Source organism: Vidua macroura, chromosome 1, assembly GCF_024509145.1.
Source record: "Vidua macroura isolate BioBank_ID:100142 chromosome 1, ASM2450914v1, whole genome shotgun sequence".
In the NCBI taxonomy this organism is placed as follows: domain Eukaryota; kingdom Metazoa; phylum Chordata; class Aves; order Passeriformes; family Viduidae; genus Vidua; species Vidua macroura.
Genome location: NC_071571.1, coordinates 127,688,664 through 127,704,409, shown reverse-complemented (window position 1 = coordinate 127,704,409; position 15,746 = coordinate 127,688,664). Strand labels below are relative to the sequence as shown.

The window sequence follows — 15,746 nt, the reverse complement described above, 5'->3', positions numbered from 1 at the left end:
CTGTCTTCCTTAACATTCCACTACTTGATAGTATTTAGGATCCCCTTCCACTGAGAAAAATGGAGTGGAGATAATATATCCATTTATGATTGATTGATAACTGTCAACTGTCTACAAAGCATTTGGTATGTCTTGTGTAAGATAATCTCAATAGATACATCCTTCATCCATCAATATTAATATGAATTCAGACTTTCAACAGGATTACACATGTAAAATTAAAAAGAAAAACAAAAAAAACACCCCCCAAAAACAAAACAAAAAAAAAAAAAAAAAACACAAACCAAAAAAAAAAAAAAAAAAAAAAAAACAAACCAAAAAAAACCCACCAGCCAAAGGCACACTAAGCAGCTCCAGTAACTGAAAGTCAAACACACTATGACCTGGTGAAATCTTGAGTGTCCAAGTGTGCTAAATTTAGCATTAGCCCATTCTGTTCTTACATACTACAGCCAGATCACCCACATGAAATAAGTTGGATGTCTAACTCTAAACCACTTCAAAGGTGAAACAGCAAAATTAATGTTCAAGATTGGCATTTCAGAAGTGATAAATGTGACCTTTCCATCCACTTAAGTTACACACAGTGACAGGATCGGAAGAGATCCTCAGCAAGCAGTATGCAGCTGGGGGTCAAGAAACCTTCATTTGTCCACCAAGCAAACATGATTTACACTTAGTATAAAAGGTGAAGGGAAAACTTAACCCAAGTAGATAAATCAGAAATTTTTTGCTCCAAAGAAATGCAGTATGGTTATAGGATTAGGTCTTGAGAGACTTGACTTTCTTATGTCTTCCTAAAGGGAGAGAATATAGGGAGGAAATATAGCTTGTTTTGCAGGCACTTTTCATTAGTGGGCTCCTGGAAAAGCAGCATGATTCAAAGTATGACAAAAGTAAATACAAGTAGAAATTTGAAGAACTTACTTTACCTCAAAATATGCAGTTCTAAATCAGAGAAAACTTTTAAACTAAAAATCAAATTCCTACTTCACATAAAGCCCTTTAAAGATCAATAGTCATGACTGTTTTATTGGGGGGGGGGGGGATGGAACCCCAAAACAAAACCCTTACCAAAACAAATCTGGAATTTCCATTTTCCACTACACTGCACATTGGAACACATCTTATAGCCTTTACTGGCCTCATAGGCCAGTAGCACTATTCTGAGATGTCAGAGGTTTACCTTGATTCACCCTAGTAATTCCCATACTACCTTAAGAGAAGGCATACTATAAAAGAATATATACTTTAATGACTTCTTTGGCTTTTGTTTACACAGCCCTGAATCCCAGGCATTGCCCAAAGGCACTGAAGTGGCAAACAAGAAGCAGCTGTGCAAGGAGGGCCTTCACACTCTGCGGCATTTATCTGCATATGAAACACCTGTATCAAAATTTTGTTATGTTGGCTTAATAGAAACTCTCTTTTCCACTCTTTTAAAAATCAAACACATCCATGTAAGCACGATTTCTCAAATCAATATCAAACCTAAACACCATTACAATTTTGGCCCTTAAAAGGCACACTTGGCAAAGTGATTCGTAGGCAAAAGCTAACAGACATTATGATACAGAGGCATGTGTACACATATACAGAAGTATATCGAGAACCAAAGTCTGTAGATACAGCAAGTAAAGCAAGCACAAATTCTTTCTTCTGCTCAGCCCATTCATTTTGCAGCAGGATTCTTAGGAGGCTGAAGTTTGTAGGTGCTGAAGTAGTTCACCACTTGCTGAGGGACTTCTGCCAGGACACACTGAGCCAGAGCTTCTTTGGGAGACTTATAAAAAAAGAACACCAAGCTTCAGTTTCCATCAACTGCTAATGAAGATTCTGAGGCAAGTAATAAGCACCTCCTCTAGAAGGTCAAAATAAAGTCTAACAAAAAATTTTACAGAGGACTTTACACAGTGCCCTTGTGTGACAGACAGATGGAAGCTTCCCTGTCAGCTTTACCTTCTTATTCCTGTTACCATGAATCAGATGGCTGTCTGGTGCCACTGAAATAACAGGAGATGAGTGCACAAAGGGCTGCCATGTCTGAAGACACCTTTTGTCATATGAAATACATAGTGTAGATATCAAATTTTAGCCACATAAACATACTTCCACTATCTGCTTAAGATGACCCTTCAGGGATTTGTCTAAATCATATGCAGTCTTTTGCACCAAATCTCATCCACAATAACAGTATTTCTACGGAGCAGCTCTTCTGTAGATACTGTTTTTACTGTAAGACTAAGTATCCAGAAGAAAAAAAAAAATCTTTCTAGAAACTGAAAAGCATTTGAATATATAATCTTATACTGAGCATTGACCCTAGTTAATCTACATCTAAGTGCATTACTTGATAAGCATATTCTGTATTGATTTTACTCTTTCATTTCAGTATGCCTGAGTTACTCTGAGATTAAACAAAGAATTTGCATGAAAAGTAAAAACATAAAAGCAAAATAAGAAGTTGTAAGGAGTATTATTAACAAGTTAATACTAAGACATGAAACAAAATTAGAATATATTAGGATGGAAATAAAAATATTGATCTTATTTGCCCATCCTGAGGAAATTTTGGTGGTTTTTATTTAAGTCAACACTTTTCAACATTATGACACTTAAAAGTTGACTTCCATTAAGCTACACATACTTTATTGGATTTTACAGAAATTAAAAAATATCAGGATTTCATTCATTACCTTTTTTTGTATTTACTTTTATGAAAATGAAAACTATCACCACTACTTTCAGCACACAGTTTCTACTGATTTTGACCTCCCTAATTATAACTTAGCCTTGAATTTTAATACTGCACTAAATCATAAGACTAATCCACATTCATAAATGGGCACCACAATAAAAAGAAAAATTACCATAAGAAAAAAGCCATAGTAAGTTTTTCCTCACAAATAAAAACCCCCATCCATTTGTTTAATCAAGTCTGAGAGAGTTTTACAAAGGTCATTCAGCTGCAGCAATTAGCCAGAAATGTAGTGCTGGAACTAGAAACTGAGAGATTTGGGGGTTTTTTTTAGCATTTGATAAAGACTTGTCTTAAGAGTACATATTGGATACACCACACAAAAGCTTAGGACTAGATGTAGGACATCCTAGCAAGCCCAGCATACCTCTAGAATATTTATTAAGCATATCAGTAAGATTACTTACGTTTTGGAACTTCCTGAATGGCACAAATTGAACAATGTCTCTGACAGCTGGTTCTCCTGACGAGGACCTAAGAACTCCATCGTCACCATCAAGAAACTCCATGGCATCGAAGTCTGCTCCTCCCACACCAACAATGATAATGGACATGGGCAACTTTGAAGCATTAACTATGGCAGTTCGAGTTTGATCAAGGTCTGTTATCACACCATCCGTTATGATCAGAAGTATAAAGTATTGCTGTCAAATCAATAAACACTGTGTTATGACAAAGAAATAGCAAACATTTAGCCATGTACACTTAGAAAAACCTGCATGCAGACTACACAGTGTTGTCACTTTGGCATGTTCAGTGTGCTCACTGAATTTTACAATCAAACATCTAATTTGTAGTCAGGCTTCATCTGTACAGTCTGAAAAAGCTTGTAAGGACAACACAATCTTTTAAAAGAAGTCATCAATAAACAGCCACCATCCAAAACTTCAGTAGTATCACCCTTATTTCCTCCAAAATCCCCAAACCAACAGTTAACCTATTTCCCATTATTTGTTCCGGGATAGAAGGCAGTTTACTGAGGTTTTGGAAAGGTAACACCTTTAAAACTTGTATTTTTCCTTTCTGGTTAATCAATACCTTTATGAAACACTACCCTTTATTTCATTCATTGTATCCGGAAAATCCTAAATCACACCTTTTAGTGTTGAAACACACAGCCCTTTTCAAATTCCTTTAATTACGTTTTCTAGCTGCTTCATGAAGTTAATTACCAAGGTGTCTGAGACTACTTTGTAGTACATCAGTAACTTAAGTTCTACCTAAGTTGCTTCCACTATTCTGTCAGGGCTTCTAAAAGTTGGCATCTTAGTTTCTGCTCTGGATTGAAGCAGCAAAAATGAGCTAGAAGTACCAAGTCTGGAAATTATCAAATTCTTTTTGAATTTCCAGTCTTCCCTCACTTCATTTCAGATGATTACTGAATAACATAAATTCAAGTCTCAAAGATACTCCCAGTATTCTTAGAAGTCTCTATTCACTACTTTCTTTCCCATCTGCCTTTATCTACCTTCAAATAATTGTTCTTCCCTTATCTTGTCTATTTAGGTACCACCTTTTCTCTCTGCTCTCTGCTAGCCTGTTCCCCCCCACTCCAGCAAGAACACCTATAAAACAGTTATGACCACAGAAAGCTATAAGCAACTGCAGTAGGATAGCACATCACACCAGATTTATTTCTCTCTTCTCATACTTCCTCCATACTGGAAAAAAACCAGCAGCAGAATCAAAAGCCAACCCAAAATGACTATGATATGTATTAAATGTCAAGGTAGCAAATTGTCTTCAATACATCCTTTCAGGCAGGAAAAATAAATTGCTTGCTAGGCATACTGCATAAAATAAAAGTTAAAAAAACCCAAACAAAAACAAAAGCAACAAGAGGTTTGCTCCTTTCCTAAGATATAGACATACATACATATTTATATTTTTATAGCTAGTAGCGAAAGACTACCAAGGCAAAACCTTACCAGCCTCATGGCATATGAAAATCCATAGCTCTTTTTCAATTTGGTTTCTACAGATATGTTTACATGCAAAAATAGCTAATTTTATTTTCTGATTTTACATGACATCAAATACACCAGTATTTGCTGTCATCAGTGATTTAGAATTTTCTGAAATTCCATGCATTATCAACATGACTAAATACTCAAGACTTGGTCTTCAGAATTTCTATTTTTAATATGGTCAACAACTCACGTATAAAATTTTAATACTGAGAAGGGTCATACAGGTGCCCATACAGCACCTAAACCTTTAAAGTACAGTTAATTATCTGTGTTGGTACCTAGGGTCAGGAGCTATACCATCCACTTCTTCACTACCTTAGTTAATCCTCTCTCCCAGCTATCTGATGTGGAACAAGGGCTAGATGAAGTTTTTTTCCCAGCTGAGGTTAAATCACTCTCTTAGATATAATGGCCTAAATTTGACTTTAGCAACTGTATAGCACTACAAGAGCTTTCAACAGAAGATACAATAAAGGTGTTGTGTACTTTCAAGTTTCTGTTTCAAATCTGAATAGTTTAGTTAATTGATGAAGAGGACTGTTATATACAATCTGCAAAAAACTAGTTTTTCTCTTGTTTTAAGGGTAACAAACATTTATTCACAAGGTAAAGGGCCAGCTGTCAAATGAATACACAAGTTAAAATGAGAAAAAAGTATTTATAAACAAGAAGGAAAGAACTTACAGATGCTGTTTGCTGCTGAGTAGCTGCAGCAGCAAATCTTGCCACATGATTTATAATTGGAGAAAAATTTGTTGGCCCATATAACTTCACTTGAGGAAGACAGGCTCGATATGCATCAACAATGCCTTGGATCCCTAGAGAACAGACATAGATATTTTTTTTTTTTAATATTAGGTTTAGGATATTTTGAAGCACCCGATTTTCCTAAAGATGTATAAATCAGTTACTTGAGGTGATGATGCAAAGATTTAAAACTAACCATGGTGGAAAAAAGAAATTATTCACGAGCAATAGAAGCTTTCAGTTTGACCAATGCTTAAGGTACATACATAACATGATTTGCCTTGTGTGAACAGAAAGGCCAAATGCTCTATGCTCAAGGGCATGAAACTGAATTTACAGTAGTTCTCTTCACCTGGTAGCTTGTGGTGGCTGGTAGTCTGATCAGAGAGGCCATATTGAACAGACATTAGCACCACCACAGTCAAACCAGGGAACTCCACACCAACAGTAAAGTAGCATAAAGTGTCTTGACAACACAAGAGAACTCTTCCTAGCCCTGTGCCCTGGCTGTTTAAACCATGTCTAACAAACCATTACAGAAGACAGATGCAATGCTATTTCTCCTAAGTAAGAAACTGGTTGTAAAATTTTTCCTGCTACAGGACTAAACTCATTATTTAATTAGAACAACATGCTTCAGTTCACTTTTCAAGTGTCTTTATGACTTCAACTTAGGCATTTTACTCTCTAGGTCTGATGTTACTTTCTCAGACTTACCATTACAGAATGGGTTTGAAGGGTTAAAATTTATTGGGAACTCATGAGATACCTGTGAAGACACAGAAAACATGGTTAGGACTGCATGTACAATCTTCTCATGAAGTAAGTGCTCTCAGCTGTCTTAAGTACTGCATTTACACATTCCATTACCTGAAAGGAAGGAGGAATTTGTGCACCAAATCCAAAGGCTGGAAACATCTTATCTCTAAAGAAGCAATTTTAAAGAAAATAAAGTCAGTGCCTTCCACTAAAAGCTGCCATAGTTCAGTAAGGTTAGTTTTCAGGTTAGTGTAGCTTTTATAATTAAAAATGCTATTTAAGAGGCAAAATTAAATGGAAGTTCCCCACTGTAATTGTTTCTGGGACCAAAACTAGTCTTTAACACCAAACTGGCAAGAATGCAAGCATATATTTAAATCAATGCTGCTTTTTTCATCAATTATGAAAAGCCCTGCTTGTCTGCAGTAAACACAAACTTATACTTGCAATTATATATGATGGTGCAGTGATTATTATTTTTTAGTTCTATAACTTAGCTCAGAAGTTTCATTCCAGTATATCTGCAGGCATATTCAACACTGGTTTAAAAAGCTACCACAAGTGCCTATACATATCTAAAAAAAGGATCCAAATAAAAATCTAACACTTACGTATCATAATCCTGAATGACCATCCCAACAGACCAAATGGCTGTTAGGTATTCATTAACTCCATTAGGGCTGAGGTAATGCAGAGAGTCCGGAGAGCGAGGGTCTCCATTGGAGCCTGTAAAGTCTATCCCCACCTGTCAAATGCAGCATTTATATCTGATTGCTCTTAAAGGTTAAATTATGCTTCTTATCTCTGGCAAGGCCAAAGCGAAAACCATGAAAGAGTAGTAAACAGGACATCTACAAATCTAACAGACTTGGATGCAGGTTCCTTGGAATATTAACACTCTTAAAATAATGTCACTACAAAACCCTCAAAAGCTCTGCATCTCTCCAGAAGGGCAGAAATTACTTTCATCTGAATCACAGAATGGTTTGGCTTAGAAGAGGCCTTAAAGATCACCTAGTTCCAACCTCCCTGCCATGGGCAGGGACAGCTTTCACATGATCAGGTTGTTGAAAGCCCCTTCCAACTTGGCCTTGAACACTTTCAGAGATGGGGCATCTACAGCTTCTCTGGGCATGCTGTCAGGTTTTCTCTGTGTTGACTTTCAGTTACTATTCACAGCAGCTCTTCAAATTCTGGTAAATTAATTTCATTCTGTATCCTGCCACACTCACACACCTTTCTTCTCAGAAGTATAACTAGTCAGCCTCCACAGAAGCCTAGAGAGCTTTTTCTCTGACTTCAATAGGTCTTCTTTGCTTTGGTGATGAAGCATGTTACTAAGGTGAAGACATCTTACTGTTACTTGTGCTGCATTTGGTTCACAAATTACATAACTAAAGGGTTCTAACCCATATGATGACCTCTATGTGTTTCTTTCAAAGAATAGTAAATTTCTCATTGGTTTCCATCCACACAACTTAGCTAGCTCCTAATGGACACAACCAGAGGTTCAGAACCATTTGCCAAGAGTAAATACTATTTTTTTCTGAACAAACTAGAAGCACTCTGGCAAAATAACTTCCTGCTCCATGCTACAGAACAAAAACTAAGTCGACAAGAAAAAAAAATATAATAATCTAATAAAGAGCACAGCCAATCAATTCTATACTTCAATTTGCTCCAAAACTCAAAGTATTCATATAAATTATTTAACTTACAGTGAAATTCAGCTGACACCCACCCATGATGTAATCAAGGAATGTGCATTCTACAATGATCTAAAAATAGAAGACAGAAATTGTGGGTTTTTTTTAATGGAAAAAAAAACCAGCTAATATTATTGTAGCAACTTCTAAGGTTCCAAATAAGTTGTCTTTACCCATTAAAAGCAATAGTTTTGCCCTAGAGCTATCCCACCCACCCACTGCAACCAGGATATTTGCAACATATGCTACCATACAGTCAGTGCATCAGAATCAGGCCTCTAACAAAACTACAGACAGACACCAAAGCAGCTCCAAAACAACTTTCATTTATAAAATAACACATTATGACAGAGTTTTTCACTTTGCCATAAAAGAGCGAGTTGGGAAATGCAGTGGTTCAGAAACTACTTAAACTTGTACACGACCTTTCTCTTCAAGAGAATGTGAAGGGATGGGGAACACAGGTTTGTGATTCAGACCTCAATTTGTCTTATATGAATCAGAGTCCCTTAAATATTTACTATGTCTGGAATTTTCAGACATTTTAAAGTTTCTTACAGTTTAAGGATGAAGATATACTAAATGAGAGTTGTTATGCCTTAACACTTAAAATCAGAACCATACCAGAATATATTACTGACCTCACAATGCTTAACGCTCACAATGCCAGAGTTTTTATAGTTCTTTTTCTTCTGTCTTTTCTTTTCATTGATGCACTCAAATTCAACCTGCATGAATGCAAACAAAGCCAAAAGAAATATTATAATATAATTTATGCAACAAATTTAATAATCCTTTATTTCAGAACTGATACTTTGGGCTTATATTAAAAGTTAAGTTCATTTCATAATCCAGCAAAATTAAAACCAGTCTGCTCAATATTAGCAAGAAAAAAAAACACATTCTCAAGACAGAAATCCTCTCTTGCCCATAAGTCTACAAACGCAATTTGTTTTGACAACTCTATTTCAAAAAGAGAAATTCTGTACCATTCTCCATCTGAGGATTCTGCTAACAATTTTTTTTTTTTGTAAAGATATAGCAATTCAAACAAAGAATCAGTGTTTCCAGAAGCTGTATCTGGAATTATTTTTATTATTTAGAACAAATACAACACTCAAAATATTAGGAAAGTACAAGCATGCACTCTTGTATATAGATCCCAGTAGTTTTAATGCAGAAATAGTTCCGGAGGTTTTACAGGACTAAAGGAAACTATGGTAAAACATCTTGATAACACAGATATCCATAAAACAAATACTTTTATGTTATGTTTGCTATGCCAACTTTTGTCTGCTACATGTAAACCCTGCATATTAAAAGATTTCGAAACTATTATAGTTCATAAGATTAGGAAGGGTAATATCACTTTAGAAAAAAGCCACCTAACGTAACATAGCTGCATTTTTGTGCAGTGGCATAAATACTGAATTTTCTCATATTCACTGAAATATACATAATAGTTAATAAGTGCCACATTTTAAAATAAATGATTAAATAATATTTGAAAAAAAAATACTACAAGCTTTGGTCTTTTATCTGTAGTTAAATTTGTGCTGCATTCTGTCTTTTGACAATCCATTTTTTTTTATTTCTGTATTTTTATGATTAGTGAAATTTTTTGTGCTGATGGTGGGGCATTTAGATACATAATAATAATAATAACGGTAACCAAGACATTAATCCTAGGAAAATGGATGTACAATGTAAATGCTGTTTCAGCCTCAACTACAATAGCAATGTCAAGGTGTAGCCTAGCCCAGCTTGGAGGTCACCTGTGGCCAGGTGACCTAGGTTTTGCTGAAATATGAATAACACAGCTTATCAAGAACACACAGGCAGCTTAGACTGTGTAACACTTACAGGTGACGACCGAGATGCTTCCTTCAGTTTTGACATTGTTGTTTGAAAACTTCCTATGAGATCATGAGACCCATCACTATCATAGTCATAGCACTCAACCTAAAATGCAGCATTACTTAGAGTTAGTAACAGAAATGGCCCTACAAAAACAATGAACACTGAAACAAAATCTGAACATCCCAGACATTACTGTATCTTTTATATCACAGAGGTTTTCTCACATTGAAGTCTTAGAACTGCATAGGGTTGCACTTAAAACAGATTAAAATTGGGTAGAAGCCACTACACTCAGTTTCAAATTTAACGTTCTACTCAAGTGAAGGAGAGATGAGAATACTAAGTAGTGTCAGGTCTTACAAGAGCAAGTAACATCAATTATATTGAACTATGTTTTGAGAATGATGGGGTGTTGAGAAGAATAGAAAAACAATGTAGGGTTTTTTACATTCATCATGAATCTGAACATCCAGCTAAAAATTCAGTAAAATCAGTTATGTAAGAAATCACAAGAATTTTAGCAACACTTTTATATTACTTCATTAATCCTCAAAATAACACAGAATACATAAGCATATGAAGGTTCAGTCCTAAAGCTAGAAACAATATCTAATTTTTTGTTTTTTAAGATTAGCAAATTTATACAGTGGATCTGTTAAACTATGAGCTACACTTCATGGATCTGAATGTCAACTAAAAATCTCTTTTCCTATAGTGAGAGTTGAATGACAAGCTTTATTATTTAATCAATGCACTCTTTTAACAGGCCAATCTAGCAAAGAAGGCAGGAGTGAAAACAACTTTTTTTTTCTCTTTGAAAATGTGACCAAACTGCCTTTCTGTATTTAAAAATGGTTATTTATCTATAAAAGCTTATTTTAATTTAATCCACTTGTGATATATTATTTCAGTTCAGCAACACAGACATGATAGCTAACTTAATCAAACCATGTAAAAACATACTAAAATAATTGAATAATGATGATGATAAATAGAAACAATAATAAATCAAGAGTCAAATAGGTATCCCACATTACTTGTAATCAAAATGCGAACTTCAAGAATAATGTTCAGAGTATGTATGGCTTAAGCTGAACAGCTATTTGCATGTCCATCTTTCAAGTCTAAAAATATTGTACCTTATATTCAAGAATCAATTTATCTGATTACTTGAGCATTTAAGTTAGAAATAAAAAAGCAAAACAATCAACTTCAACATACACTCAAGCGTCTGAAAGAAATTAAATTTCTGAAAACAAACAGGAATATTGAAATACAAAATATGATGTGTAGATTGGGAGTTGTACTGCACAGAACATACCTCTATCTTGCAGTTTGCACTACCACAACATTTTGAATTCACTAATAAATAAAAAAAAGCATGCACATGCACTGAACATCACCTTAAATTATGCAAGCAGCCAAAGAACCAAGAGACTAATTTATGTTCATGGCAGATGCTATGTAAATTGTTCTCAATGACATAAATTATGCCAATCAAATACTCAGCCAAGTGCTTCAGTAGCTGAAATTTAAAACTGAACATATTTCCTGACCCAATAGTTCTGATACCTGTTAGCACAGTTGGTAGATGTATTTCCTTTTTATTTCAAAGACATAAAAATTTGTTTTGCTTGCCATGTTTGACCCATTTAAGCCAATTTTTAGTATTTATTCCAGACAAGAGAGAAGCATTTCCTTTTTTTCCATATATGCCCTCCTAGACATGCAATAGCAGTAGGGAACAATGTGATTGAACATATTTTTCCCAGCATTAGGCATGCCTGCTCCAGATGAAAGGCTCACATTTGAGACACAGAAAAACTTCACTGACTGCAAACACACTCACATGGAACATAACCATGAATCCAGAAGATAAAGGATCAACTTGGTTTGTGCACTGCTGGGCATACACAAACTAAGCCATTAAAGAGGTGAAAAGCCACTCATAGAAAAATTGCTGGTTTTACTTACTACGCCAAAGAGCCCATTACACATGCAACTGTGTGCATATAAAAGTGTTAAAGGCATTGTTTAATCCTTCAATAACATTCCATAATACAATCCTGCCTACATTTTAATGTTTGAAGTGATAGGTCCTGCATTGCTAAGTTAAGGCATAATCGAAGTGTCTGTCTGCAAGTCTGTAACTATTCCAAGTCTATTTCCTCTGGATATAAACCTACACTTCTGAGGTAAGATTTCAAAGAACAGACTTTATTAAAATGGTGACAGAGCTGAGAATAATTGTTCAGAGATACATTTAGCTATAGACAATGGTCTATAGCTTCAGTATGGCTGTTTACTGAAAAGGAGAAATATACTTATAGCATATGGAGATGTAAGAGCTATCACAGCTGTTTTGGGGAAAAGGGAAGCAGAAAGGAATGTGATGGAAAAAAAATAGAAGCAGTAAGGGAAGAAGGTTCTGGCCTTGTGAAGTTGCACATTAGTCTCCTCTATAAATATGTACTTAAATCCATCCAGGTGCTGGTAACACCCAGATCCCCACGGCTGTTAAGGATTTTCCAGGACTGCCTCAAGTCATATGACTAATGCCCATTACATGCAAATCATGCTCTAAGTTTTCCTTCCCAGACAAAGAATATCAAATATAGCAGTTTGCTGCATTCAGGTTTTCAGGTTTCTTTTTCAAATGCTAAAATACCAGGTTTCTAGCATGATCATAATAGCTTATAAATGGCATTTTGATTGGCTGTTTAGCTTCAGTTCCACTCCTAAAGGCAATTCCTGAAGAAGAATATTCAGAAGTTAAACACAATTTATTCAAGATAAAAGTGGAAAATAGAAAACATTAAAGCCCTGGTAGAACTACTACTTCACAGGTTTGGTCAACTTTCTGACAAAAAATTCAGTTTTATATGGAGAGAAAAAGTTGCCAAAACTGGTTGTATCTGACCCACATCTGTTAGCTAGTATATTAAGTGTAATTTATTTTATTTTATTAGGCAGTATATTAAAAATTGATTTTACCTGTTGCATCAGTAATAAAGTATTACAAGATCCATCACATAGAACAAAGCATATTCTAGCCTTTAACATGCTTCTTTCACTGCACAGTATCTTTACTACCAGTATTGGCTGATGCCACGCTAGAACTGTACAATAAAAATATGACATTTTTTAAATGTCTTATTTTAAAAATAAGACACTGGACATTTTAAATATACTTTTGTTCAACTGGTTTCCCAGACTTTCAAAGACCAGCTTCTACCACACAATGCATTACAAATGTGCAGTGTTTTCCTTTTTTCCCCTAAAACATGAATGTATATCTGTGCCTTTCAAATAAGAAACTTAATACTTACAATTAAATTTGAAACAAAAAACCCACAGTAACTAGAAAAATACGTAACAAGGGGAAGATGTGTTATAACTTCTAATGCATTAATTTATACACACATTTAATATACATTACCTTGATTGACTTATCCATGTCACTGTAGCACAGAGAATTGAGAGAGATTTTAAAGGGCTTCCAAACAGGATTCAGGTTGTTTTTAATAACCTGTTGGAAAAAAAAGGCAGAACACCATTGTTCACAAGGGCAGAAAGCAGTCACCATAATGGGTCATACCTTCATACCAGGATTTTTGTAGGCAAAAAACAATTGACCAATGCTGATGCTAATGCACTCCAAATCCTAATACATGGGATATAAATAAAACTACTCTTAACATGCCATTGTCCAAAAGGAGATGGTCTCTTTCAGCACCATATTTTGCTATACTTCACTATCACCTACTTTATCCTTCAGCTACTGCACTGCAAAAAAAAATAAGTTTATTATTACAGAAATAAGATACTGGTTGCTTCCTTTAATAAGCACACATACATACATACACACACATATAAAGGCATGCATTACCAAAAATGTGTGGAAAAATATTACATTGGAATTTCTGAATATATCAGCACTCCAGAGATTACAATTCACTCCCACATATTATTTATTCTGAAATGTCATTTATGGAAATATGCCCTCAAGAAATTAATGGTGTAGTAAAGTAAAAAACAATGCATGAGGATAAAAGGCTTCTCAAGCTGAACACTAAAGGATTATTTACAAATAATACTGAAACATCTTCAAAATTTGTCAACTGTTATCTGTAAATATACCAGATACACCAAATAATGATCTTATAAAACTAAAAGAAAATACACATAATAGGTGCTACTTAACTAATAACACCTAACCATAGTAATACTTTCAACACTGTAGGAGTGCTGAGAAAGAAATCTCTCTTGAAAATGAAATCAATAAAAACAGCAGTTGGGAAAAAAATAGGTTTTTTGAACCTGTAACATAAAGACATTTTTAGGCTGAAACAACAAATCCTGGATTTATTACTGAAGTTGATGACTGAAATCATCATAGAAAAGATGCACCTTAACCAGAAGAACCATCTCATGAGAGAAACTGTAAGTATGACAAAAAAGATTTATAGTTCTTCAACATCCATACTTCAAAATGAATACAGTCAACACTTCCTATGGGCACAGCACCTCGGCTCTATCGGGGCCCTGAGCTGCCACTACAGTGAGACATTTTGAAACTACTCTTAGTCAGTTGCTGTCACAGGAGCCCTACACCTCCTCCTGGGTGAAAGGCTGCTGCTGCTCAAGCACGTTTTCTCTCACTCTGCATTCTCCTTGGCTTGCCCTTGCTATGCAAGCATTTAGCACCATTACTTTCACTTGGAAAGAGTACGGCCAGGTGACACTTTCCTAAGAACAGCAGAGTCAGGAATGCCCAAGTCCTACCCCAGCACTTGATAAAACTAAGCAAATGTCTGTGTGAATATGAAGGTTTTTTTTCAAAATATTTGTTTTCTCCTAGATTGCTGAAATCTCCTAGAGGGGAGACTTTTTCCCTCTCCTAGAGGGAAAAATGTTTTCTTTCCAAACAGAATGGCATGTATCACAATCAGCATAAAGAGAATAAGGTAGATTTCCCAGAAAAGTCAGTGGAAGAGAAGATGCAGTTTCTAACTAGTCTGCACATCAACTCCAGGCCAGTCAATTCTTTTTGTAAGGTATTGTATATCTAGTGGTGCAACACACTGGAAATTAAATAACATTAACCTCTTTGTCGTTAACTGAAAATATCCTACCTCTGTTCTGTGAACCATCACCCAGTTTCCATCTCCAGTCTGTTTGTGGAATTCCAGATAAGGATCTGACTTTCCAAAAAAATCCTGTATTTAAATAACATGCAATTATCTCAGAACAGCCTGTAGTGTGAATATCATTAAATTCCAGTTAACACACACTTAGATTAACAAAAAGCAAATTCAGGGAACAAAAGCTTTAGATGATGAAATGCAAATCTGATTATATTACCACCTGTGAAAGAGGAAAAGAAAGTGGGGAATGTCCTTCAATTTAGAAGAAAAATGTCCACATATCAAATACCTAACAGTTCAAGCAAAATACTTATAGGTCTAAGTTCTACAGTGGATAAACAGGAAACTAAGAATTTCATCCAGTTAAAATGAAAAATATCATGGAATCAAAAGGTAAAAATAAAAACATTTTTCTATTATTTTTCTAATTTTATTTTTTAAAGTCTCTCTCTAGTCAGCCTTACGGTCAACACAACAAATTCATACACATCAAGTACACTTTTCACCATTTATTTCAGAGAGGTAATGGGCAACCATTTATACAGCCATTGAAACCAATGGATATACCAAAACTCCCTTTTATTTATGAATAAATGTAAAGATTTACATTTAAATGGGAACACGTTGCTCACAGACTACCCCTGAAATGCATTTATCTTACTTAGAAATACATAACAATACATTTCAAAACAGTCAATGAAGTTACTCTGCAGCAATCTTACTTCAATTTCTTTTTTAGTGTAAGTAAAATCTTAATGGATTTTATTTTATAAGCAAAAATAAGAATAAATACTCAAAT

The 15,746-nt window shown here is 35.0% G+C and overlaps 1 protein-coding gene across 9 annotated transcripts in view; it reads right to left on the bottom strand.

The window, feature by feature from the left end:
* Window positions 1-295: 295 nt before the first annotated feature.
* CPNE3 (copine 3) overlaps window positions 296-15,746 on the bottom strand; it is a 28,577-nt gene continuing 13,126 nt past the window's right edge. For all 9 annotated transcript variants that reach the window (XM_053982238.1, XM_053982195.1, XM_053982220.1 and 6 more), the window contains 11 exons: window positions 14,936-15,019; window positions 13,240-13,329; window positions 9,804-9,902; window positions 8,582-8,668; window positions 7,953-8,012; window positions 6,846-6,979; window positions 6,346-6,400; window positions 6,193-6,244; window positions 5,413-5,546; window positions 3,166-3,402; window positions 296-1,783 (listed from right to left, as the gene is read on the bottom strand). In XM_053982238.1, coding sequence (XP_053838213.1) covers window positions 1,673-1,783; window positions 3,166-3,402; window positions 5,413-5,546; window positions 6,193-6,244; window positions 6,346-6,400; window positions 6,846-6,979; window positions 7,953-8,012; window positions 8,582-8,668; window positions 9,804-9,902; window positions 13,240-13,329; window positions 14,936-15,019 — 1,143 coding nt within the window. In that variant the 3' untranslated portion in view covers window positions 296-1,672. The remainder of the gene's footprint in view (window positions 1,784-3,165; window positions 3,403-5,412; window positions 5,547-6,192; window positions 6,245-6,345; window positions 6,401-6,845; window positions 6,980-7,952; window positions 8,013-8,581; window positions 8,669-9,803; window positions 9,903-13,239; window positions 13,330-14,935; window positions 15,020-15,746) is intronic.